General features: G+C 49.0%; 1 protein-coding gene across 3 annotated transcripts; it reads right to left on the reverse strand.

The window, feature by feature from the left end:
* On the reverse strand, positions 1-27,147 carry LOC148147271 (uncharacterized). 3 transcript variants are annotated; one of them, XM_087995671.1, is made up of 7 exons: positions 27,001-27,147; positions 21,109-21,317; positions 11,823-11,921; positions 11,426-11,527; positions 10,224-10,334; positions 8,892-9,039; positions 1-2,681 (listed from the first exon to the last, which is right to left on the reverse strand). In XM_087995671.1, the coding sequence occupies exons 1-7, from the start codon at positions 27,098-27,100 to the stop codon at positions 1,546-1,548; spliced, it is 1,905 nt and encodes a 634-aa protein (XP_087851797.1). In that variant the 5' UTR covers positions 27,101-27,147; the 3' UTR covers positions 1-1,545. The 3 variants fall into 3 exon arrangements, with proteins under 3 accessions (XP_087851797.1, XP_087851798.1, XP_087851799.1); XM_087995672.1 differs by lacking the exon at positions 11,823-11,921; XM_087995673.1 differs by lacking the exon at positions 21,109-21,317 and having other exon boundaries at positions 27,001-27,124.
* Positions 27,148-27,162: the final 15 nt, after the last annotated feature.

Here is a 27,162-nt window from a genome sequence, read left to right on the forward strand (position 1 = left end):
TTAGGTTTTTGAATGCAATAATTTAGTAAAACAATTACAAAATGTTAACATTTCAACTGTAGTTCAGTTTTATAACAAACATCAAGACCATAATCAATCACTGGAATAAAAAGATGAAATTCCTCAGTATTTAACTTGTGATCCATTAATAAATAGTTGTCCACAGTCTCTTAAGGCAAGACCCATAAATACAATGGCAACAGGTTCCTGTAGTGAAAACTCCAGAAACACAATAAATAACTCATGATTAATACTGTCCCCATCTTCATTTAGAATAAACTGAGCTGCCCTGTTCAGAAAGCTAACAGTAAGATTGATGTATCTGTACAGCAATATGTGAAAAGGAGGAGATTTCCTCTTTTGGGAGAATCTAGAAATAGGGATCACTCTTTAAAAATAAGGAGTCACCCATTTAGGGCAGAAATTAACAGAAACTTTCTCAAAGGGTCGAATGTCTTTTGAGGAAGTGAATTCCAAAATGTGGCAGAAACAGAGTCCTTGCATATTTTTAGGATAGCAGGAGATAGATTTTCGATAAGCAAAGTGGGTGAAAGTTTAATCAGGGATAGATAGGACTGTAATTAGATTGGCCATGACCTTATTGAATGCAGCAGCCTACTCCTCATTTGTCTGTTCACATGACTCTGAACTTATTCAAAAGTCAGGTTTAAATACAAGTGATGTCATCATTATGATGAACCTGTAATGATGGACACGGACATCATCATCATGGAAATTAAATTTTGGCTAATTGAAGGGATTAGGTAAATACTTGAAGGGAAAAATTTGCAGATTTTTGGTAAAGAGCAGGGGAGTAGGATTAACTGAATAGTTCTTTCAGAGTTGGCACAGACAACGGGCTGAGATTCACTGATTTTAATCAGATGCCAGGACATTTGCAGTTGTAATTTATACACGTTTTACAGTCAGTGTGACACCTGCAGTGGGGGTGCAGCTTCTTTCTGCTTGGTCCAGTAACCAGCTGCAGAGAAATGAGGCACAAACGTATTGGCGTTTTCACCCTTCAGGGGAGGTGGACACGAACAATGTGGTCACAGCTGATCTGTATCGTAACTGCAATCATCCTGCATTAGCTCCACATTCATTATTGTCCTTGACAAACAAAACTACGGATTTAAAATTAGCTGAGCTAGAATCGACTGCTTTGAGACAGCACCTTTCATATTTCCTCATCCTGTGGGTGAATGTTCCTTCATTACACTCCTGATGGGCTAATGCTGATTTTAGGGACATATTCCTTAATCCTAGGCTCCCGTCAGTTTACTTAGCTACACTATTAATGGAATACTCCAGTCAAAACACTCTTAACCTTATCTATTCTAGGAAATAAATGACTAGTTTAATAATGTCTCCTCAGAATTTAGCTTTTGGAGGCTTGGAATCTTGACTGCACTCCTTCGAAGACCAAACGGTCATACCAAGGTGCAGTGCACAGACTTGTACAGATTACTCAAAAGATTTGTACAACTGTGACACAACTCCTTCCCCTTTATAACAAACCTTTTAAAACAAACAATGACCTGTTTATTTGGCCCCAATTATTTGCCTGACTGAATTTCTCTTCTGGCATCTATTCCATCTGCCTGGATGTTTTATCTGTCTGTCATAGGGGAGGTATTCAGAGTCACTGTTATCAGATTGAGATGACTCCTCACTAGAGAAAAGTAGGCTTCTGTTGAAGCTGTTGTACAACAGCATCTGATCATTAGGAGTCTGCGGAGGTCTTTTACGGAGCGACCATGGTAAGGTGCGTGCATTATGTCCTCTGCAATTATCTGCCTCACTGAGCTGGTAATGGTCCCCAACTCCATATGAACCGTTCCCCTGTGAACTCAGTCTGTTGGATACTGATGGTTGGGCATTCTGGTCAGTGGTTAGTCTGAGCAGGAATATCTTGGGTTGAAACAAGGGAGAATGTAAAAGTGTTGCTTGTACTGCTGGTGAGATTGGGGCTGCTGTCAGGGCCTGCAGATCAATGCCATTTTGTCCAGGCTGGTTTAGTGACAGTAATCCTGAATCAGGAGAGTAGTCACTGTGTACTTGGAAAGGTGATGATGTGCTGGAATGGGATGCACCAGGACAAAGGTCAGCATTTAACCCCAGTCCTGTGGAGGCGACTGGTTGGGACAGAGGTTTATTGGCCTGGGTCTGGATTGAGGGGCACACTGGGACTGGGCTGGTACTGATAACCTGAGATTGGAGTGGGTTGGGAGGGGACAACTTCCTCATACAATCCTCAAACTGTTCATTACATGACTGGTCAAAATGGAGAGCAGAGAAGACCAGCCCTTGACTGTGAGCCAAAGGGGAAGGACACTTCCTGTGGTCCTCCCCCTCTGTGGCAACTCCTTGTCCATTTCTCAGGCTGTCCAGCCTCACGCCAACTTCAGTGTGATTCCCTCTCATCTCTGTCCAGTTCACAGTTTCCTCAACTTCATTTGCTATTTCAGGATGTGAAATTCCCAGCCACTGCTCTGTTACCTTCTCTTCCTGATGTTTCATATTGCCACAGAATGGCTGAGAATTTCCTTCTCCATTCTCCTGGGCTTCCCCAGGTTTTTGTTCTGCTCCAGTGCAGTGGCATCTACTCTGGACACTGTGTAATGGGGAGCTGGTCGACGGAATTCCAAACAGTATCTCACTGTTACTCCAGTTGAGATCTAAAAGACAATAAACATGTTCCATCAATTCAGCACGGTTTTCGAATTGCATCTCGTCAAATGTGAGAATAGGCACACAAGTGTGGACGTTGGAAATCAAACATAAGGAATACTGGAGACACATAGCGAAGGGTCACGAGACTCAACATTTATAGTATTTTTTTTCTCGTCACTTGTTGCCAGACCCGTTGTATTTACACAGCATTCTCTGTTCCTGTTAAACACATTTGGCGATGTCGCCAGACCATAGCAACACGACGGCTGGAGGAAGAGCGCCTCATCTTCCGCCTAGGAACCCTCCAACTATAAGGGATGAACTCAGATTTCTCCAGTTTCCTCATTTCCCCTCCCCCCACCTTGTCTCAGTCCCATCCCTCGAACTCAGCACCACCTTCCTAACCTGCAATCTTCTTCCTGACCTCTCCGCCCCCCCCACCCCCTCTCCGGCCTATCACCCTCACCTTAACCTCCTTCCACCTATCGCATTTCCAACGACCCTCCCCCCTACCTTTTATCTTAGCCTGCTTGGCACACCTTCCTCATTCCTGAAGAAGGGCTCATGCCCGAAACGTCGATTCTCCTGCTCCTTGGATACTGCCTGACCTGCTGTGCTTTTCCAGTATTACTGTATGGGAACAAGTTCTGGAGCATGTCTTCAGTATTATTGCTAGAATGTTGTCAGGACCTCCAACCATTTCCAGATATTGCACGTCAAATAACACCCCAGAGGCCAGTATTGCATTACCAAGTCACCCTTTATTTACCTGGAGAGGCTCTTTGACACTGATCCAGCTCTGAGTGACAGGGTTTCTGACACTCCTGTTTTATTAAACAGTATAAAATACCATTAACAATAAACAGAACAACAGTTCACAAAAATGGGAAGGGGCAGAAAAGCCAAACCCCACACCCCACCGTTCAACCAGTTTTCAGGGAAATGAGGACAAACCTCAAATCCCACTTTCAGTCAAAAGGTAACAGTAACAAACACAGACAAGACAGTGCAATCAATACAGCTATAAAACATACATCCGACACCCGTCCACACCACATACTGATCAGATCGTCCTTCACTAGCCTTCCTGCAGGACAGTTCGTCAGCATTCCGTTCTCTGGCTACCCTGCGTACTGACCTACCCTCCCCAGGCCCACTTACACTCCTGTTTTTACAACCTTATACTCCACAATCCCCTGATGAAGGAGCAGCACTCCGAAAGCTTCCAAATAAACTGTCGTGTGATTTTTAACAACGTATACCCCAGTACAACACCAGCACCTCTAAATCATTCCCTGACCAGGAATCGAACTCAGGCCACAGTGGTGAAAGCACAGAATCCTTACCACTAGACTACCAGCAAAAGCACTGTCAGCCAGGGCTCCCTTATTGGACCACATTAAACAATAATGGAACTAATGCTATGAGGTCCACCTGGCTGACCTCATTACAATCACTACAACATGGAGTGAATCAAATTGGCTGAAGATGGTTATCTGTAATGCTGAGGACCACTGGAGGAAGCAGAGATGGATTGTCCACTCAGCACGTCTGGTTGAAGATTGCTGTGAAAGCTTCAGCCTTACCATTTGCTCTGATGTACTGGGCTCTTCCATCATTGAGGATGGGGATATTTGTGGAGCCGCCTCCTCTTCCAGTGAGTTGTTTAGTTGTTCACCACCATTCACAACTGGATGTGGCAGGACTGCAGAGCTCAGACCTGAGCCATTGGTTGTGGAATCGCTAAGCTCTATCATTTGCTGCTTATGCTGTGTGGCAAGTAGTCCTATTTGGTGGCTTCACTAGGCTGACACTTCATTTTTAGGCATTGAACCTGGGTTGAACCAGTGAAAGTAATAGGGTGGTTGTTATGGGGGACTTTAACTTATCTGATATTGAATGGGAAAGCTATAACGCGAGTTCGTTAGATGGGTCGGTGTTTGTCCAATGTGTGCAGGAAGGTTTCCTGACACAATATGTAGACAGGCCAAGAGGTGAGGCCATACTGGATTTGGTTCTGGGTAACAAACCAGGCCAGGTGTTAGAATTGGAGGTAGGTGAGCACTTTGGGGACAGTGACCACAATTCGGTGACTTTTACTCTAGTGATGGAGAGGGATAAGTGTGCACAACAGGGCAAGAGTTATAGCTGGGGGCAGGGAAATTATGATGTGGTGAGGCACGACTTAGGATGCGTGGCTTGGAAAAGTAGGCTTCAAGGCAAGGGTGCAATTGATATGTGGAGCTTGTTCAAGGAGCAACTATTGAGTGTCCTTGATAAGTATGTACCTGTCAGGCAGGGAGCAAAGGGTCATGTGAGGGAGCTGTGGTTTAATAAGGAATTGGAATCCCTTGTTAAATGGAAGAGGGCGGCCTATGTAAAGATGAGGAGTGAAGGTTCAATTGGGGCGATTGAGAGTTATGATAGCCAGGAAGGATCTGAAGAGAGAGCTAAGAGCAGCAAGGAGGGGACATGAAAAGTCCTTAGTTAGTAGGATTAGGGAAAACCCAAAGGCTTTCGATAGGTATGTCAGGAATAAAAGAATGACTAGGGTAGGAATAGGTCCAGTCAAGCTAGTAGTGGGAAGTTGGTGTGGAGGCTGAAGAGATTGGGGAGACACTGAATGAATACTTTGCGTCAGTATTCACTAAGGAACAGGACATTGTTGCCGATGTGAACACAGAGTCACAATTAATTAGAATGGACGGCTTTGAGGTATGTAGGGAAGAGGTGTTGGAAATTCTGGAAAGGGTGAAAATAGATAAGTCCCCTGGGCCTGATGGCATTTATCCTAGGATTCTCTGGGAAGCAAGGGAGGAGATTGCAGAGCCATTGGCCTTGATTTTTATGTTCTCGTTGTCTACAGGAGTAGTGCCAGAAGATTGGAGGCTAGCAAATGTGGTTCCCTTGTTCAAGAAGGGGAGTAGGGATAACCCTAGTAACTATAGGCCGGTGAGTCTCACTTCTGTTGTGGGCAAAGTCTTAGAGAGAATTGTAAGGGATAGGATTTATGAACATCTGGATAGGAATAATGTGATCAAGGATAGTCAGCATGGTTTTGTGAAGGGCAGGTCGTGTCTCACAAACCTTATTGAATTCTTTGAGAAGGTGACTAAGGAGGTGGACGAGGGGAAAGCGGTAGATGTGGTGTATAAGGATTTTAGTAAGGCGTTTGATAAGGTTCCCCATGGTAGGCTACTGCAAAAAATATGGAGGTATGGCATTTAGGGCGAGTTGGAGATTTGGATTAGGAATTGGCTGGATGGAAGAAGACAGAGGGTAGTTGTTGATGGTAAAGGTTCATCTTGGAGTGCAGTTCCTAGCGGTGTTCCACAAGGATCTGTTTTGGGACCATTGCTGTTTGTCATTTTTATAAATGACCTGGAGGAGGGGCGAGAAGGTTGGGTGAGCAAGTTTGTGGATGATACGAAGGTCAGTGGAGTTGTTGACAGTGAGGAAGGATGTGTCAGGTTACAGCGGAATATAGATAAGCTGCAGAGCTGGGCAGAAAGGTGGCAAATGGAGTTCAATGTAGCTAAGTGTAAGGTGATTCACTTTGGGAAGAATAACAAAAAGATGGGGTACTGGGCTAATGATCGGATACTTGGTAGTGTTGATGAGCAGAGGGATCTTGGTGTCCATGTACACAGATCTTTGAAAGTTGCCACCCAGGTAAATAGTGCGGTGAAGGAAGCATATGGCGTACTGGCTTTTATTGGTAGAGGAATTGAGTTCCGGAGCCCTGAGGTCATGTTGCAGTTATACAAGACTCTGGTGCGGCCGCATCTGGAGTATTGTGTGCAGTTTTGGTCGCCATACTATAGGAAGGATGTGGAGGCACTGGAACGGGTGCAGAGGAGGTTTACCAGGATGTTGCCTGGTATGGTAGGAAGATCGTATGAGGAAAGGCTGAGGCACTTGGGGCTGTTTTCATTGGAGAAAAGAAGGTTTAGGGGTGAATTGATAAAGGTGTACAAGATGATTAGGGGTTTAGATAGGGTTGACCATGAGAACCTTTTTCCACGTATGGAGTCAGCTATTACAAGGGGGCATAGCTTTAAATTAAGGGGTGGTAGGTATAGGACAGATGTTAGGGGTAGATTCTTTACTCAGCGAGTCGTGAGTTCATGGAATGCCCTGCCAGGAGCAATGGTGTACTCTCCCTCTTTATGGGCATTTAAACGGGCATTGGATAGGCATATGGAGGATAGTGGGCTAGTGTAGGTTAGGTGGGCTTGGATCGGCGCAACATCGAGGGCCAAAGGGCCTGTACTGCGCTGTATTTTTCTATGTTTTTTTCTATGTTTTCTATGGTCCCCTGGTTTGATGGTAATGGTTGAATGGGAGATATGCCAGGCCATGAGGTTACAGATTGTGTTGGAGTACAATTCTGCTGCTTTTGATGGCCCACCGCACCTCATGGACGCCCAACCTGGAGTTGATAAATCTGTTTGAAGTCTGTCGCATCTCGCTGTGATCGTGCCACACAACATGGAGGGTATTCTCAGTGCGAGGACAGGATTTTGACTCCACTTATTGCCTGTCCCTAGCTGCCCTTGAGAAGGTTCACCTGCACCTCCACACACACCATTTACTGTATCCGTTGCACCCGATGTGGTCTCCTCTATATTGGGGAGACAGGCCGCCTACTTGCAGAACGTTTCAGGGAACACGTCTGGGACACCCGCACCAACCAACCCAACAGCCCCGTGGTTGAACACTAACTCCCCCTCCCACTCCAAGGGCATGCAGGAGCTTGGCCTCCTCCATCGCCAGACCCTGACCACACGACGCATGGAGGAAAAGTGCCTCATCTTCTGCCTAGGAACCCTCCAACCACATGGGATGAATGTAGATTTCTCCAGCTTCATTTCCCCTCCCCCCACCTTATCTCAGTCCCAAACCCCCGGATTCAGCACCACACTCTTGACCTGCAATCTTCTTCCCGACCTCTCCGCCCCCACCCCTTCTCCGGCCTATCACCCTCGCCTCCTTCCACTTATTGTATTCCCAGTGCCCCTCCCCCAAATTCCCTCCCCCCTATCTTTTATCTCAGTCCACTTGGCACACCAGCCTCATTCCTGAAGAAGGGCTTATGCCCGAAACGTTGATTCTCCTGCTCCTCGGATGCTGCCTTGCCTGTGTTTTCCAGCACCACATTTTTCAACTTGAGAAGGTAGTGGTGAGCTGCCTTCTTGAACTGCTACTGTCCACCTGCTGTGGGTTGACCCACAATGCCATTAGGGAGGGAATTCAAGGATTTTGACCCAGTGACAGTGAGGGTACAGCAATATATTTGCAAGTAAGAATGGTGAGTGTTTTGGATGGGGATTTGAAGGTGGTGGTGTACCCAGCTTGCTTCCTGTAGTTCAATACAAAGGGGTGCAATTCATCATCGGAGGGAGGGTATTACATGGTAACCAGCTAGAGGTTTCATTGCCCACGTTTAACCTGAAGCATGGTGTCTGGTCTCAGACACTGGTCATGGTGTCTGAGACAATGTTAATAACTCACAGGACAACTCCCTCCTGGTGAGACAGGGATGGCGATGGTGGTGTCTGGGGGTTTGTCTTAAGGTATGATTCCTTGAGCATGACTAGATCAGACTGTTGTTTGACTAATCTGTAAGACAGCCTCCTATTGCTGGCACTCTTTAAAATTGTTAGTAAAGAGGACTTTGCAAGGTCGACAGGGCTGTTTCTGCTGGTGTCATTTCCAGTGCTGAGACTGATGCCAGGTGGGCCCCCTATCTGGTTTCGTTCCTTGTTTGCAACTGAAATATTGAGAACTCCGTTTCAGGCACTGAGTCCAGAGAGCCATCACACTGAGTGGAAAACATCCTTAAGTTTCCTCTTGGTCCTTTGGCTCTTCCACCTGATAGCAGGGAGTCTCTATTCCAGTGCAAAGTGTCAGGGTTGGGGTGGGGAAGCTGCTCCACGGATATACCAGGGAGATCTGCTTGATCATTTCAAAGGGCATTTAAAGAGTGTACCATGCGTTTACAGAGTGGAACCACAAGCCTGTCCAGATTGGGTAAGGACAGCAGTTCCTTTCTAAATTTCAGAATGAAAGTTTGAAATCTTTATTTCCAGTATCTTCAAACTAACAACTGGCCATGGTGGGATTTGAACTCATGACCCTGGGATTACTGATCCAGTAAGAGAGTTTGTCCCACCTGCAGGGAGCGGGGACGGAGATAGTAAAAGAGAACTCACTGGTTAGATCCTGGCTGCGCTGTTCCTGGAGTCGTTGCATCAGTGTTAGCAGCACATCAGAGACACACGTGGGGGGGTTGATCAGGACAGACAGGAGGCTCTGTTCTGTTAATGACAGGCTTCCAACATTGACACCAGCAGCCAGCAGCTGTTGAGGCAAACAGAAAAGGAGATAGCATTAAAAGTAGCCCAGGGGCTATCATCAGCGGGCTGTGTGGATGAGCTACTCCCCTCTAGCACGTACATCAATATGACCAACTGGAGATGTGAAGGTAAGACAAAGGAGCAGCAGCCTGGTGTACCATTCATTACATTCACAAATGATCTGATCTTGAACCCAACCTTGTACCTACCTATTCCTCATAACCTGTGACTTCTGGTATTTCCAAGGCTGAATATTTAAAGCGCACCCCCCCCCCCCCACCTTCTCCCAGATCTAACCCTCAACTCGGCACCACCCTCTTGAACTGTCCGACTGCCCATCTCCCTTCCCATCTATCTGCTCCACCCTCCTGTCTGACTTATCACCAAGACCCACCACCTTAATCTATTGCATTCCCAGCCCCACCTCCCATTTATCTCTCAGCCTCCTTGACCCACACCCAACCTCCCCAACATTCCTTAAGAACAGCTTCTGCTCAAAACGTTGACTCTCCTGCTCCTCAGATGCTGCCTGATCGGCTGTGCTTTTCCAGCGCCAGAAATTTTGACTGATCTCCAGCATCTACAGTCCTTACTTTCTCCTGACTTATGTGATACACCAGCCTCCATCCACTGCGGAGGACCAGAATGCCAAACATAAATGCTGTTTGAGAGAGAAATTGCTCCTTCGTTTCATACTGAGAGGTCTCTTACACTGAAACGGTGCCCCCTCGTTCTAGATGCCCACATTTCCACTAGTGATTAAAAAGACCAGGCAAAGATGGCAGATTTCCTTCCCTATAGGTCAGTTGTGAAGCAAGTGAGTTTTTAATAACAATCTTGTGGCTTCATGATCATCTTCCTGACTCCAGCTTTGTAATTCCCAAATTCTTTAACTAATTGAATTGAAACAGTCGAGCTGCTGCGGTGGGATTTGAACTCTTACCTCTGGATTGTTATGCAGTGACATTACTCCTTCACAACCCTCCCAATGTCAGAATGAATGAACGGTGTGCAGTGTCAGTGTTCGGGTGGCCTGACGATATTTCATTGTCAGCTATCTAGAATTGTTCCACACAGATTCATACAACCAAATCAAACAAAAAAAACTAGGGAAGTGCAGCTGAAAATAACTGGCTGGAAACTGAGCAGCTTAACTTTGAGTGAATAACAGGGCCTGTTCCTGGTTACCTGATCAATCCTTGGTTGAGGCAGGATGCTCTCCAACCTCTCCAGGAACTCCCACAGCAGTCTCCGAGTCGAAGCCATGAACAAGCTGCCAAATTCCTCCTCCAGTTCATCCTGCACAGACCAAGTAACAATCACTAATTGGGTCCGATCAGCCCCAGCCACCCAAACACAGACACACAGAGAACGGACACAAAGTGCATCTACAAGTTAGCAGGCCCAGAAGCACCCGCTGAGTATTACCTCCACTGGGACCTTTACAGAGTGGGACATCTTCCCATTGTAAGGTATAATTGACACACTGTTTGTTTAGCTGCCAACGGTGTGATGGTGCCATGGGCCGGGCCTCCTAAAGCTGATCAGTTCATGAATGATTTTTGTAACAAGGAGGCGGTCATTAACCAAACACCCCACCCCCACAACCAACCTGTAAATTCATCCTTTAACTGTGAAACAAATACATGATGATTCACTGACAGCCTTCATCTTATTCAGTGCTGGATTCCTTTTCACCTACAACCTAACTCCATCCAAGTTTTGCAAAAACACGTGCAGTTGTTTCATTGCAGTCAGGTTACACAGTCAGTCTCCAGCTGGGAGACGTGGAGCGCTGAGAACATCAGAGCAGCAGTGAGGGAGGGCCACACTGTCAGTGGGCAGAGGGCTCAATCCATGCTGTTGGGAGGCATTTACAAGAAAGGGGCACACAACGGTGGGTACATAAGTATTAAAATGGATCTTCAGTCTTTTAGTTTCATCCTGTGAAGTGATGATGTGTTGATGGTGAGGAGGATGGGGTTAAGGCCCGGTTTTTGGAGGGGAAATAAGCTGGGATTGCCTTGCTGCTAGTCACCAGCCATGAAGCTACACTGTAAGGGTGAACGGAAAATGAGGGGGGCCGGCACCTCCCTTTGCCCCCTGTTAAAGAACCAGCTACTGATGACCACACCATGAGGGGCCACTAACCCTAACAGGGACTGCCTGTCAGCTACCAGGAGAGGGTGAAGATGGTAGGCAGCAGAAACACCATCCTGAGAAATGCAACAAAAACTCTACTGGAAGCAGCTGAGCAAACCATAACTGCTCCAGTTCTTCAGCCCCATTGGAGCCCCTGGTCCAGGCAGGGCCAAGAAGTGCACCAATGACGAGCCACTGTCCTGCTCCCCGGGAAGGGGTCAGAGTTCAGGCTGGTTTACTGCTAGTACCTGCAGGAACTGTTCCCGGTAAACGTCATCCCGGACCAAAAGTAGAACCAGGTTACGAAACTGCAGCCGGCACTGTCGCTCCTTCTGAATATCTCTTCGGGTCTTCACAGGAATGCAACAGAAACAGGATAATGTCACAATCAGCATTTCCGCCCCCCAGACTCACTCTTCCCCCCTCCATTCCCTGCCACCAGCCATTCCCTGTCCCATGCACTCCCTCCTCCCCATTCCGTCCCCCTGGTGTAACAAGCAGTAAAGTCTGCACAGGGAAAGGGCACGTGGTCAATATGAGGTCAATGCCTAGACACAGAGCGCCCAAGAGGCTGCAGTGGATTGATGGCTATTCTCTTGGGATTGGAGGGGGTCAGCCGAGTGTGTAAAACAATTCACAACTTACTGCCTGAGGATCCGCTGTAACTACTTTGGGGAAATATCGCTCGAGAGTCTGAAGAATGTCCAACAAATTCTGTCGTTTCACAAACATCTCCATCAGCAGCTGTACAGGGAGAGCAATGGAGAGAGAAGCCTCAGCCTCAGCAGGTCTTTCATCACAGAGACAACAGACAAACCCATCAGACAGGACCTTACCCACCAGCCCAGCCTGCTTCACAACCCAGCCATTCAGACAGAGGCTAACCTGGGGACATAGCTCAGGCACAGTCAATTTAAATAATACAGAACCAAGCTCATTACTGGAACAGATCTCCCCTCCATTCAATCAGCCTTTCTACAGTCTGACACACTCAGTTCACTATTGTCAGCGTCTGGATTAGTGGTGCTGGAAGGGCACAGCAGTTCAGGCAGCATCCGAGGACAGGCAAGATCGACATTTCGGGCAAAAGCCCTTCATCAGGAATAAAGGCAGAGAGCCTGAAGCGTGGAGAGATAAGCTAGAGGAGGGTGGGGGTGGGGAGAAAGTAGCATAGAGTACATAGAGTACAGTGGGGGAGGAGATGAAGGTGATAGGTCAGGGAGGAGAGGGTGGAGTGGATAGGTGGAAAAGGAGCTGGGCAGGTCGGACAAGTCCGGACAAGTCAAGGGGACAGTGTTGAGCTGAAGGTTAGAAACTAGGATGAGGTGGGGGAAGGGGAAATGAGGAAGCTGCTGAAGTCCACATTGATGCCCTGGGGTTGAAGTGTTCCGAGGCGGAAGATGAGGCGTTCTTCTTCCATGCGTCTGGTGGTGAGGGAGCTGCGGTGAAGGAGGCCCAGGACCTCCATGTCCTCGGCAGAGTGGGAGGGGGAGTTGAAATGTTGAGCCACTGGGCGATGTGGTTGATTGGTGCGGGTGTCTCGGAGATGTTCCCTAAAGCGCTCTGCTAGGAGGCGCCCAGTCTCCCCGATGTAGAGGAGACCGCATCGGGAGCAACGGATACAATAAATGATATTAGTGGATGTGCAGGTAAAACTTTGATGGATGTGGAAGGCTCCTTTAGGGCCTTGGATAGAGGTGAGGGAGGAGGTGTGGGCGCAGGTTTTACAGTTCCTGCGGTGGCAGGGGCAAGTGCCAGGATGGGAGGGTGGGTCGTAGGGGGGCATGGACCTGACCAGGTAGTCACGGAGGGAACGGTCTTTGCGGAAGGCGGAGAGGGGTGGGGAGGGAAATATATCCCTGGTGGTGGGGTCTGTTTGGAGGTGGCGGAAATGTCGGCGGATGATTTGGTTTATGCGAAGGTTGGTAGGGTGGAAGGTGAGCACCAGGGGCGTTCTGTCCTTGTTACAGTTGGAGGGGTTTGGTCTGAGGGCGGAGGTGCGGGATGTGGACGAGATGCGTTGGAGGGCATCTTTAACCACGTGGGAAGGGAAATTGCGGTCTCTAAAGAAAGAGGCCATCTGGTGTGTTTCTCTAAAGAAGGAGAACTGTAAAACCTGTGCCCACACCTCTTCCCTCACCTCCATCCAAGGCCCTAAAGGAGCCTTCCACATCCAAAGTTTTACCTGCACATCCACTGATATCATTTATCATATCCGCTGCTCCTGATGCGGTCTCCTCTACATCGGGGAGACTGGGCGCCTCTTAGCAGAGCGCTTTAGGGAACATCTCCGAGACACCCGCACCAATCAACCAAACCGCCCCGTGGCCCAACATTTCAACTCCCCCTCCCACTCTGCCGAGGACATGGAGGTCCTGGGCCTCCTCCACCGCCGCTCCCTCACCACCAGACGCCTGGAGGAAGAACGCCTCATCTTCTGCCTCGGAACACTTCAACCCCAGGGCATCAATGTGGACTTCAACAGCTTCCTCATTTCCCCGTTCCCCCACCTCATCCTAGTTTCTAACCTCCAGCTCAACACTGTCCCCTTGTCTTGTCCGGACTTGTCCGACCTGCCTAGCTCCTTTTCCACCTATCCACTTCACCCTCTCCTCCCTGACCTATCACCTTCATCTCCTCCCCCACTCACCTATTGTACTCTATGCTACTCTCTCCCCACCCCCCACCCTCCCCTAGCTTATCTCTCCAAGCTTCAGGCTGATGAAGGGCTTTTGCCCGAAATGTCGATTTTGCCTGTCCTCGGATGCTGCCTGAACTGCTGTGCTCTTCAGCACCACTAATTCAGAATCTGGTTTCCAGCATCTGCAGTCATTGTTTTTACCTCACTATTGTCAGCTCACAGCCCCTAGCCCACACCCTCATTCTACTCAACTCTATCTTGTCCAGACCCAGAGTTCTCAACCACTCCCATTATGACAAACCCTTCATTCCCAGGATCATTCTTGTGAACCTCCTCTGGATCCGCTCCAACACCAGCACATCATCTTAGATACAGGGCCCTAAATTGCTCACAATATTCCATATGCAGTCTGACCCTTATACAGCCTCAACAGAATATCCCTAAACTGTGATAATGCTGCTCCTTTAATAAGGTTAGGTTGTCCTTGATTTTTTTGTTTGGATGGTCGTAAAGACACAGGCTCCAAAATGTCTTGGGGAAGCTTTGAAGTTTTTTTTTAACTGTACATTTGAAGGGGAGTGCCCAGTTCTCCCAGCTCAGCTTCTCTCTGGGTTGGTTTGTTTGGTTTTAGCAGTCTGGCTAGTCAGAGCAGTCAGTCAGTCAGTTTTGAGGCTGCTGGTCAAAAAAACAGCTCCATGGAAGAAGGTGTTCCCTGCTGAATCTCCCCAACATCTCTCCTGTAAGACCCAGTGTTTGATTTTACCTTTGGTGCCAAGGGGTCTTTATGGGGTTTGTTGCAGGAATTTGGAACAGCATCATTAAGCTGTAAGAATCTGTCAGGGTTTCAGAGAGGTTGTTAGTTTATATTCTGCTCTCTTTTGTTTGTGTTTCAGTAATCTTGCAAATAAATTCTGTTTTGTTTAAAACTAACTGGTTGGGCCATCTCCATCCCTCCTGGGATACGTATGTTACATCCGCTTAAAACAGCTACCAGAGTTAGGGTCTGGGTCTGGGCAACTTTCTTGAGATGTTTTGAGGGGGTCTGGCCTGATCCATAACAAAATGAATATTTACATAACATTTGCCATCGGAACCGCCAAATGAACCTGCCTGTTAACCTCAAGAAATCCCTGAACTATGACTTTGTGCTTCAGATTTCTGAAGCCTTTCCCCATTTTGAAAATATTCTATCCCTCTATTCTTCCCACCAAAGTTCATAATCTCACACTCTCCATGTGCCACTTCTTTGCCCACTCTCCCAGCCTGTCCATGTCTTTCTGCAGCCACCTCAACACTACTGTCCCTCCACCTTTTATGCCAACTGCAAGCTTAGCAACAATGTCCTCAGTTCCTTCATCCAGATCATTAATGTATATCATGAATAGCTGTGGTCCCAACACTGACCCCTGTGGATCTCCACTAGTCATTGTCCGCCATCCTGAAAAAGACCCCTTTATCCCCACTCTCTGCCTCCTGCCAGTCACACAATCCTCTATCCATGCCAGGACTTTTGATGAAGTTTTTGAACCCTAGGAAGTTAAATGTTCTGTTTCACTGGCTTATCCTCGTGTTTATAGGCAGTGGGAATTCAAAGGTTAAAAGGTCCCCTATTGGAATGATTCTCTACATATATGACTGTATGCTTGTCCAGTCTCAGGCAGAGACCAGAGATCACAGCAGGGGTCTGGCTGCCCCTGAACCACCAAAGCCGTCTGGAGCCATACGCGTGTATTTCGCTCCCAGCCCCGAGCAGATACTCACTTTTTGAACAGGACTGTCAGCCCCGATCAGACACCCATTAACTACCTCCCATCTCCATTCATATAGTCCCTTGCCAGTTAACAAGAGTATGTGAAGACTAACCACACTACTGATACTAAAACACATTATCTACCCCTTTATCAATTAGCAGGAGATTGAGAACAGTATAGTCACAGGTCTCTGTGAACAGTTTAATATTATCACAGGAAGGCAGTGATCTCCAGCTACTGGGAGAGTGAAAACCACATTGTTAATGAGATTTGTATTCCGCCCTGTGATGTCAGAATCCTTTATATCAATTATACTCAAACAAGATATTAAAAATGCTATTTACTTGTAATGTTCAGAGATTCATTGGTGAATGCCTCCATGAGAAGGCTGCCAGACTCCTTTGGTGGCACTGTTTCTGAAACCCGCGGCAGAGATCCAAAGTGTCCTGGATCTGAAGGTAGTGTCATCCAAAATTTACTTTAACACCTTGCCCCTAACACTATGGGCTCTTCTCATTTAGCAGCCTCCCGTGCGGCACCTTGAGGAAGGCCTTCTGGAAATCCAAATAGATCACATCCACTGGCTCTCCTTTATCTCACTCGTTCATTACTTCAGAAAGAATTCTAACAGATTTATCAGGCAACTTCCTACTACTGTCCTTGATTGGCCCTAATCTTACTCTAGTCATTCTTTTGTCCCTTATATACCTATAGAAAGCTTTAGGGTTTTCCTGATCCTATCCACTAACAACTTCTCACGTCCTTCCTCGCTCAGCTTAGCTCTCTCTTTAGGTCTTTCCTGGCTACCCTGTAACTTGTAATCGCCATAACGAAGTCTTCATATCTCATTCTAACATAAGCCTTCTTTCTCTCGACAAGAGATTCAACTTCTTTAGTAAACCACGGCTCCCATGCTCAACAACTTCCTCCCTGCCTGACCGGTACATACTTATCAAGGACACACAGTAGCTTTTCCTTGAATAAGCTCCACATTTTAATTGTACCCATCCCCTACAGTTTCTTTCCCCATCCTACACATCCTAAATCTTGCCTAATCATATCGTAATTGCATTTCCTCCAGCTGTAGCTCTTGTCCTGCAGTATATACCTGTCCCTTTCCATTGCTAAAGTGATGTGGTCACTATCACCAAAGTGCTCACCTGCCTCCAAATCTAACATCTGGCCAGGTTCATTACCCAGTACCAAATCTAGTGTGGTCTCACCCCTTATTGGCTTGTCTCTATTCCTGAAGAAGAAGGGCTTTTGCCCGAAACGTCGATTTTCCTGCTCCTCGGATGCTGCCTGACCTGCTGTGCTTTTCCAGCACCACTCTAATCTAGACTCTGGTTTCCAGCATCTGCAGTCATTGTTTTTGCCTTGTCTATATTTTGTCAGGAAACCCTCCTACACACATTGGACAAAAACTGACCCATCTAAACTACTTGAATTCTAGTATTCCCAGTCAATATTTGGAAAGTTGAAGTCACCCATAACAACTACCCTTTAACTCACGCTCCTACTGAGAATCATCTTTGCTACATCTACATCTCTGGAACTATTCCGAGGCCTACAAAAAACTCCCATCAGGATAACCTCTTCTTTCCTGTTTCTAATCTCAGCCCATACTACCTCAGTAGAGGAGTCCGTAAACGTCCTTTCTGCCACTGTAATACGGTCCTTGACTAACAATGCTACCTCCCACCCCCACCCTCTTCTACCACCTTCCCTGTTCTTACTGAAACATCTAAATCCCGGAACCTGCAACAACCATTCCTATCCCTGCTCTATCCATGTCATTGAAGTGGCCACAATATCAAAATCCCAGGCACCAACCCACACTGCAAGTTCACCCACCTTATTCCAGACGCTCCTGGCGTTGAAACAGACACATTTCAAACTGACGTCTTGCTTGCTGGTGCCCTCTTGCGACCCTGAAACCTTATTTTGGACCTCCCTACTCTCAACCTCCTCTATACTCAAACCATCATTTAGGTTCCCATTCCCTTGCTGAATTAGTTTAAACCCAACCGAAGAGCATTAGCAAATGATCCCCCCACCACACCCCCCTCCCCTCTCCTCCCCTCCCTCAGGATATTGGTAGTCCTCTGGTTCAGGCAAAGACCATCCTGTTTGTAGAGGGCCCACCTACACCAGAAAGTGCCCCAATTATCCAGGTATCCGAAACCCTCCCTCCTGCACCATCCCTGTAGCATGTGTTCAACTCCTCTCTCTCCCTATTCCTCACCTCACTAGCATGTGGTTCGGGCAACAAACCAGAGATAGCAACACTCTTTGTCCTAGCTGTAAGCTTCCACCCGAGCTCTCTGAATTTCTGCCTTAAATCCGCACCATCTCTTCTTACCTATGTCGTTGGTGTCCACGGGGATCAAGACTTAGGGCTGTTTTCCCCTTCCCTTCCTTGGGATGATTTTCTGCTGTGCCTCCCAAATTACCCCGGGAAACTCCAGCCATTGCTGCTCCATTGTCTTCCCCGCTCGGCTCCCCTTCCAATCAACTCTGGCCAGCTCCTCTCGTGTACTCAATTATAATCCCGTTACATCTGATTCCAGCTTCTCCCTCACAAACTGCAGAGTGAATTCTATCATATTATGGTCATTATCCTCCAGGGGTTCTGTCCAGCTCCCTAATTAAGTCTCCTTCATTACACATCACCAAACCCAGAATTGCCTGTTCCCTGGTAGACTCCAGCACAAGCTGCTCCATCAAAACCGTCTCATAGACATTCCACAAACTCCTTCCCCTGGGATCCACTGCCAACCTGATTTTCACAGTCCACCTTTGTAAAGTTCCCCATGATTATTATATTAATACCGTTTCTGTCTCCAGTCCTCTGGCACCCGTCCTGAAATTAGAGAGGAACAGAACACTTTTGCAAGTGCCCTGATTTCTTCTGTTATATCACCCAATAACCGGGATACATTACATCGGGTCCTGGAGATTTATCTCAATTTATACCTACCATACCACTCAGAGGCTCCTCTCTCTCCGTCTTTGCTAATTTTTGAAAAATTATATAAGATCGCCTCCCTGATTTCTATACCAACATCTCTCTCACTGGTGAACACCGACACAGTATTTATGTATAACCACACTTAGGTCCTCTGCTCCACACACAAATTACCAATGTAATCCTCAATGGCCCCTCCTCTGCCCCAAAACATCTTTTCTCCCTCAATATAATTGTAAAATAATTTAGTTCTTTCATAAAAACCGAAACCACTATGGATCCAGAACTCAAACAAAAACAGGAGTTACTGGAAAAACTTGAATCATAGATTCTTTGATTCTAGCTTTTCCTGTAATTCCGAGCTCAGCCGGTCTGGCAGCATCTACGGAGAGAAATCAGCCTTAATGTTTCAGATCCAGTGACCCTTCATCAGGGCCGGTCTGTTCTGAGGAAGGGTCACTTGACCCAAAACGTTACCTCTGATTTCTCTCCATAGAATGCTATAAGACCCGCTGAGCTTTTCCAGCAATTCCTGTTTTTTGTATCTGAACTTAAAATTCTTTCCCTTATTTTACCTGCCATTATTCAGACATATCCCGTTTTGCTCTTCTGCTTTCTTTTAGGAGTTTCCCCTTGCACATTCCGTACTGCTGTAAGGCTCCTGCTGCTTTAAGTCCTTGGTATTCACCATCATGGTGATAACCCAATGCTATTATCACGGGACAATTCATCCAGGGAGCCTGGTAACCTCCCCCTCTCTCAAACCAAACACTCAATGCTGCCATCTTATGGTCATTGTTTCCTACAGGATATTTTACCTTGAGATCATTTATTATACTTGTCTCATTCCACATCACTAGGTCCAAAACAGCCTGATTCCTGTTTGGATCCACAGCATACAAAACTGTCCTGAATATACCCTGTCAATTCTGCTGGCTCCCACTGCCAGTCGGACTATCTCAATCTATCGCGAAGATGGAAGTCCCCCATGATTAATGTACTGCCTTTGTTGCACATCCTCATTATCTCCGGATTTATTCCCTATCCTCAAGCTCTCTCCCACCAGAGTCTTCTCTCGTTATTCCTTGCCTTCACCTAAATCGATTCTACACCTTCCGCTCCAATGTCATTTCTTGCTGCTGTACTTATTCCATCCCATCTCCCTTTCCTTCCTGCCTAACCTTCAAAAAGCCTAATCTCCTTATAACCATGCCTATGTAATGGCTAAGCTTGTACCCATTTAACCTGTTTTAGCACCATTAATTACTTTATTTTGTTCTGATATTACATACATTTGAGTAAAGAGCCATTAATTTAATCTTCTAACTATTCTTCCCTCCTTTGACCCTATTTGCTGCTTTACACTGTTCACAGAAAAGCCTTGATTACCCAAATGAGACGAGTGGAGTGTATTTCGTTCTGATAACTGATTGTTCAGATAACTGACCTGATCGCAAACAAAAGCAGCATTTACGGGACCTTGAGATCTTGTTCGGATGATCATAAATTTGGATAATTGATGTTTGGATAATCAAGGTTGTTCTATATACATTCTGTTCCTTCCTGTCCCACTTCAGATGTCCTGCAGTGTTACATACCCATTTGTTTTGTCAGCCTACATGTTCCTCCCTCCTTAGTCTTTCCCCCCCTCCTGCATCAGCCACCCTCCTGGCATTCTCCTCAGGATCACCACCAATTAGTTTAAAGCCCTCTGTTCATCACTAGTTATTTGATTCGCCAGGATCCTGGTCTCAGTATGGTTCAAACAAAGCTCTTCACTGGAACTGCTGTCTTCTGCTCCAGTGTCTCTGCCGTACAAACTGAAACCCATTCCTTCCCCATCAATCTTTAACTCCTTGACTTTATTTACCCAATGCCAGTTTACTCTTGGCTTAGTCGCAATCCAGAGAGGATTACCCTGGAGGTTCTGCTTTAGCTCCTAGCTGATCAAATTCTTTGATGGGGTTTAGAGAGGTGCTTCTGCTCAATGTCATTGGTTCCAACATGGACAATGTCTGTAGGATCTGCCTGTCTGTCTCTCCAAGAACATGTCCTTAACCATGGCACTGGGCAGGCAGTTTAGCCACCAGGACTCCTGCTCACAGCTATACAGAACAAAGTCTACCCTCCATCCCAAAATTACACCGACCAACCCCCCACCACATCTACCCACAACCCCAAATTACACCACACCCCCTCCCCCACCACCACATCTACATTCCTATGTCCTTCCCCAGCTCGAATGGCTCCGTTTACCAGAGTACCACGGTCAGTTTGCTCATCCTCACAACAGTCTGCGCATCTCAGAGAACCTCACAGCTGCTGGACTATTGTTGGAGCAAAGACCCTCCGACAACTTTACCCTGGGTCCTCAGACCTCCCTGACCAATAGTCACAGCCTGTCCCTGATCACAGCCTAATTCCAAATGACCTGGTCTGAAGTGTGATTGCCTCTTGGAGCTAAGGTCACTTCCCCCCCTCCCTGATATGGTGCAATATCTGCAGCTTGTGTCCACCATTCCCTTATAATTGCAGCAGTGAGAAATGGAATTTGCCCAGTTCCATACCTACCTTGGCTTTGAATGCAATGCAGAGTTTGAGGTAATGTCGGTAGGAGACCAGGCCTGCAGCCTGTTCCCAGGTGGTATTCACGAAATCCAGGACTCTGTCGTAATGCTCAGTGCGGTCATTTCTCACGCTGTCCCATAAGGCAGCAGAGACTACTCGGAGAGACAGAGCTCCACAATCAGGGATATGAATACCCCTTCCCTCGAGGCAAACTGCAAGAGAAGAGGAACAGCTCCTGACACCTGACTATCTTCTGGCGATGGACACAGCAAAGGTTTATTAGACCGATTCCTGGGATGGTGGGACTGACACACAGGGACAGTCTGTAACGGTTAGGATTATATTGATTGGAGTTTAGAAGAATGCGAGGGAATCTCACAGCAACTATAAAATTCTAACAGGACTAGACACAGTAAAAACAGAAAGAATGTTCCAAATGACCAGGGAGCCCAGAACCAGGGGTCACCGTTTAAAGGATACAGGGTAGGCTGCTTAGGACTGTGGTGAGACATGTCTTCACCCAGAGAGTGGGGAGCCTGTGGAATTCACTGCCACAGACAGCAGTCGAAGCCAAAACACAATGTGTTCAGGAGGGAGTTAGATATAGTTTTTAGGACTCGAGGGATCAAAGGATACGGGGATTGATTTGGATGATCAGCCATGATTGTAGTGAATAGCAGAGCAGGCTCAAAGAGCCGAATGGCCTCTGCCTGCCCCTATGTTTCAATTAGCAAATAATTCCACAATAGTTCTGGCAGCTCTGCATTAGTCTCTGTGACAGGACAGAGTGGAAGAGATTAAAAGGAAGATAGTGATGGGATGAATACAGATATTAAATGCAAGGTCTAAGGGAGGTATGAACGTGAACAGTAAAATCACCATTAATAGCCACTTCGAAAAGGCAGGTTGGAGGTTACAGTATTAAATTGTTAGTATTACCTTCAGCAATCTGTGTAGTGGAGGACACAGCTTAAAAATAAGGGGTAGGCCATTTAGGACAGAAATGACGAGAAACTTCTTCACCCAGAGAGTGGTGGCTGTGTGGAATGCTCTGCCCCAGAGGGCAGTGGAGGCCCAGTCTCTGGATTAATTTAAGAAATAGTTGGATAGAGCTCTCAAGGATAGTGGAATCAAGGGTTATGGAGATAAGGCAGGAACAGGAGACTGATTAAGGGTGATCAGCCATGATCATAATGAATGGTGGCGCAGGCTCGAAGGGCAGAATGGCCTACTCCTGCACCTATTGTCTAGTGCTCAGTTTGTAGTAACCTTCACTGGAACATTCAATTTGATCTTTTCCTGCCCTCCAGAGACAACAGTTTGACATCATTCATGTTGCTCCCACTTGTTTCCCAACCTGGGATCAATGATATCACTGTTTACAGCTCCCCTAGACCTTCCTTTCTGTTTCTGCACTTCCCTGATTACCATCTCCTTTTGTCTTGCAACATCAACCCTTCTGCCATTGTGTCTCTGTTGCCCAATCAGATCCTCTCTTGCTCCTATTTTCCCTGCAGCTATTCTCAATGAAATATGTCACCACTCTCATAGTTCCCATTTCTGATGAAAGGTCACAGACCTGAAATATTCACTCTGCTCAGATGCTGGAAGGCCTGAGCATTTCCAGCATTTTTCTGTTTCAGTTACCTAGTAAATGCAGTGAAATGAGTTTGTTATTTCAAATCCATTACATCTGCTCAGGACAGGGATAATACAGAGATTCTGTTCCCTTGAGTGTTTGCTGAAAGCAGACACAGACTGAGAGCATCTCCTGGGAGAATGCTCAGTAAAGCCTCAATAAATGGCCACCCTCAATTTAGACAGCTTCCAATTACCATCCAAGTTGGAGCCAGGTGTACTGGGTTACCTAGGGACCTAGTTGTTGATACACCTGCTACCCAGGGTTCCAGTTTCTGCTGTAACACAGACAGTATGCTTCCGGTGGTGGGAAATCAGCAAGTTATTTCCTCCTATTCTAAACTGCTTCTTGTTAGTTCAACATCATATCAAATGTAACTGTGACCCAGAGTGTGGATAAGCAAGTCGATCACAAGAGTCACCGCAGGTGATGATATCTTGTCCTGAACAATGTTTATGGCTTCACTGATAAGCAGGATGCACTGTACTGGGTGACTGAGAGCAGAAACACTCGGTCACTTGCTCTCCACACTCAAAACCATATGCATCGTTACAATTACAATCGCGGTTGAGGACCCAGCCTCACTCATCACTCAATACACTCAAGAGAGTGTGGTGCTGGAAAAGCACAGCAAGTCAGGCAGCATCCGCACAGCAGGAAAAATTGACATTTCGGGCAAAAGCCCTCCATCAGGAATGAAATGTTGATTTTCCTGCTCCTCGGATGCTGCCTGACCTACTGTGCTTTTCCAGCACCACACTCTCGACTCTGATCACCAGCATCTGCAGTCGTCACTTTTGCCTGCTCAATACACTCAGGCTGCAGAGGCTGGGATGGGGAATGCTACTTATCTGCAGGTTTGCTCAGACTTTCCTTGTGCAGTTTTCATGTCAGCAGTACAGATCCCAGCAGATAGTGTGCTTTGTGTCAATACACAGGTTTATGGAAAAACATCTTCTTAACTTTGAATATTAAAAAGCATGATAATTCCTGCCACAAAATTCTTGTTAAAGGGAATGCTATGGCTATTCAGGAATAAGGCAGAACAGAGAGAAACATCATAGGCACATGTCTGACTGACTTCATTTAGCAGGAAACACTCAGACACTCAGCTTTTAGTGACTAGACTTGGATGAAACTGTTACCTCACTGACTCTAGGGGGCCTCACATCAGTCTAGGTCCAAAAGGCCGATCCATTCAAGAGCAGAGGCAAGGTTTCATCAGTTTGTTTGGTTCAGTTTGGACCAAACCAGACTAACGACAACCTTAACCTGGTTACCGCAGCCAGCAGCAAGGGAACATCTCTCTGTACAGAGACAGTTCCAGGATTAACAAATTATTCCTCAACTCTATCCTGATAGAGTGTCCCCATATTACTCAACCAGAGAAAAGCCCGAGGGAGCACTGCGCCATCAAAGGGTCAGCGCCGAGAGAGCACTGTGGTGTCGCAGGGTCAGCTCGGAGGGGGTGCCGCGCTGTTGGAGGCTCATAGAGATGTACAGCACGGAAACAGACTCTTGGCCCAACCTGTCCATGCCGACTAGTTATCCCAACCCAATCTAGTTCCACCTGCCAGCACCTGGCCCATTTCCCTCCAAACCCTTCCTATTCATATACCCATCCAAATGCCTTTTAAATGTTGCAATTGTACCAACCTCCACCACTTGCAATGGCAGCTCATTCCATACACATACCACCCTCTGCATGAAAAGGTTACCCCTTAGATCTCTTTTATATCTTTCCCCTCTCACCCTAAACCTATGCCCCTCTAGTTCTGGACTCCTCGGCGCCGAGGGAGTGCCGCACTGTCGGAGGGTCAGTGCTGGGGGAGTGCCGCACTGTCGGAGGGTCAGTGCTGGGGGAGTGCCGCACTGTCGGAGGGTCAGTGCTGGGGGAGTGCCGCACTGTCGGAGGGTCAGTGCTGGGGGAGTGCCGCACTGTCGGAGGGTCAGTGCTGGGGGAGTGCCGCACTGTCGGAGGGTCAGTGCTGGGGGAGTGCCGCACTGTCGGAGGGTCAGTGCTGGGGGAGTGCCGCACTGTCGGAGGGTCAGTGCTGGGGGAGTGCCGCACTGTCGGAGGGTCAGTGCTGGGGGAGTGCCGCACTGTCGGAGGGTCAGTGCTGGGGGAGTGCCGCACTGTCGGAGGGTCAGTGCTGGGGGAGTGCCGCACTGTCGGGGGGTCAGTGCTGGGGGAGTGCCGCACTGTCGGGGGGTCAGTGCTGGGGGAGTGCCGCACTGTCGGGGGGTCAGTGCTGAGGGAGTGCCGCACTGTCGGGGGGTCAGTGCTGAGGGAGTGCCGCACTGTCGGGGGGTCAGTGCTGAGGGAGTGCCGCACTGTCGGGGGGTCAGTGCTGAGGGAGTGCCGCACTGTCGGGGGGTCAGTGCTGAGGGAGTGCCGCACTGTCGGGGGGTCAGTGCTGAGGGAGTGCCGCACTGTCGGGGGGTCAGTGCTGAGGGAGTGCCGCACTGTCGGGGGGTCAGTGCTGAGGGAGTGCCGCACTGTCGGGGGGTCAGTGCTGAGGGAGTGCCGCACTGTCGGGGGGTCAGTGCTGAGGGAGTGCCGCACTGTCGGGGGGTCAGTGCTGAGGGAGTGCCGCACTGTCGGGGGGTCAGTGCTGAGGGAGTGCCGCACTGTCGGGGGGTCAGTGCTGAGGGAGTGCCGCACTGTCGGGGGGTCAGTGCTGAGGGAGTGCCGCACTGTCGGGGGGTCAGTGCTGAGGGAGTGCCGCACTGTCGGGGGGTCAGTGCTGAGGGAGTGCCGCACTGTCGGGGGGTCAGTGCTGAGGGAGTGCCGCACTGTCGGGGGGTCAGTGCTGAGGGAGTGCCGCACTGTCGGGGGGTCAGTGCTGAGGGAGTGCCGCACTGTCGGGGGGTCAGTGCTGAGGGAGTGCCGCACTGTCGGGGGGTCAGTGCTGAGGGAGTGCCGCACTGTCGGGGGGTCAGTGCTGAGGGAGTGCCGCACTGTCGGGGGGTCAGTGCTGAGGGAGTGCCGCACTGTCGGGGGGTCAGTGCTGAGGGAGTGCCGCACTGTCGGGGGGTCAGTGCTGAGGGAGTGCCGCACTGTCGGGGGGTCAGTGCTGAGGGAGTGCCGCACTGTCGGGGGGTCAGTGCTGAGGGAGTGCCGCACTGTCGGGGGGTCAGTGCTGAGGGAGTGCCGCACTGTCGGGGGGTCAGTGCTGAGGGAGTGCCGCACTGTCGGGGGGTCAGTGCTGAGGGAGTGCCGCACTGTCGGGGGGTCAGTGCTGAGGGAGTGCCGCACTGTCGGGGGGTCAGTGCTGAGGGAGTGCCGCACTGTCGGGGGGTCAGTGCTGAGGGAGTGCCGCACTGTCGGGGGGTCAGTGCTGAGGGAGTGCCGCACTGTCGGGGGGTCAGTGCTGAGGGAGTGCCGCACTGTCGGGGGGTCAGTGCTGAGGGAGTGCCGCACTGTCGGGGGGTCAGTGCTGAGGGAGTGCCGCACTGTCGGGGGGTCAGTGCTGAGGGAGTGCCGCACTGTCGGGGGGTCAGTGCTGAGGGAGTGCCGCACTGTCGGGGGGTCAGTGCTGAGGGAGTGCCGCACTGTCGGGGGGTCAGTGCTGAGGGAGTGCCGCACTGTCGGGGGGTCAGTGCTGAGGGAGTGCCGCACTGTCGGGGGGTCAGTGCTGAGGGAGTGCCGCACTGTCGGGGGGTCAGTGCTGAGGGAGTGCCGCACTGTCGGGGGGTCAGTGCTGAGGGAGTGCCGCACTGTCGGGGGGTCAGTGCTGAGGGAGTGCCGCACTGTCGGGGGGTCAGTGCTGAGGGAGTGCCGCACTGTCGGGGGGTCAGTGCTGAGGGAGTGCCGCACTGTCGGGGGGTCAGTGCTGAGGGAGTGCCGCACTGTCGGGGGGTCAGTGCTGAGGGAGTGCCGCACTGTCGGGGGGTCAGTGCTGAGGGAGTGCCGCACTGTCGGGGGGTCAGTGCTTAGGGAGTGCCGCACTGTCGGGGGGTCAGTGCTTAGGGAGTGCCGCACTGTCGGGGGGTCAGTGCTTAGGGAGTGCCGCACTGTCGGGGGGTCAGTGCTTAGGGAGGGCCGCACTGTCGGGGGGTCAGTGCTTAGGGAGTGCAGCACTGTCGGGGAGTCAGTGCTTAGGGAGTGCAGCACTGTCGGAGGGTCAGTGCTGAGGGAGTGCCGCACTGTCGGAGGGTCAGTGCTTAGGGAGTGCAGCACTGTCGGGGGGTCAGTGCTGAGGGAGCGGCAGGGCCCAGACGGTACCAGTATCCGGGCCCTCTCTCTTACTCACTGCGGGTGACGGAGTCCAGACGGTGCCGGCTGCTGTAGTCGAGCAACCATTGCTGTAGTTTCGGGAGAACCCTCCGGGGTGAAGCCTCTTGCAGTAGCATTACCGCCGTCCCTTTGACAAGTCCCGACAAGCCCGGCCTCCCGCCCCGTACCTAGGCCCCGC

The sequence above is a fragment of the Chiloscyllium plagiosum genome, unplaced genomic scaffold, assembly GCF_037043375.1.
Source record: "Chiloscyllium plagiosum isolate Xiang-an unplaced genomic scaffold, Cpla_swu_hap1 HiC_scaffold_17, whole genome shotgun sequence".
Taxonomy (NCBI): Eukaryota; Metazoa; Chordata; class Chondrichthyes; order Orectolobiformes; family Hemiscylliidae; genus Chiloscyllium; species Chiloscyllium plagiosum.

Coding starts and splice junctions, on each gene's coding strand:
- LOC148147271 (XM_087995671.1), bottom strand. CDS start 27,100: ATGCTACTGCAAGAGGCTTCACCCCGGAGGGTTCTCCCGAAACTACAG. Junction 11,528..11,822: donor TTACAGCGGATCCTCAGGCA/GTAAGTTGTGAA, acceptor ATTCCTGTGAAG/ACCCGAAGAGATATTCAGAA. Junction 9,040..10,223: donor CTCAACCAAGGATTGATCAG/GTAACCAGGAAC, acceptor TTGCCTCAACAG/CTGCTGGCTGCTGGTGTCAA.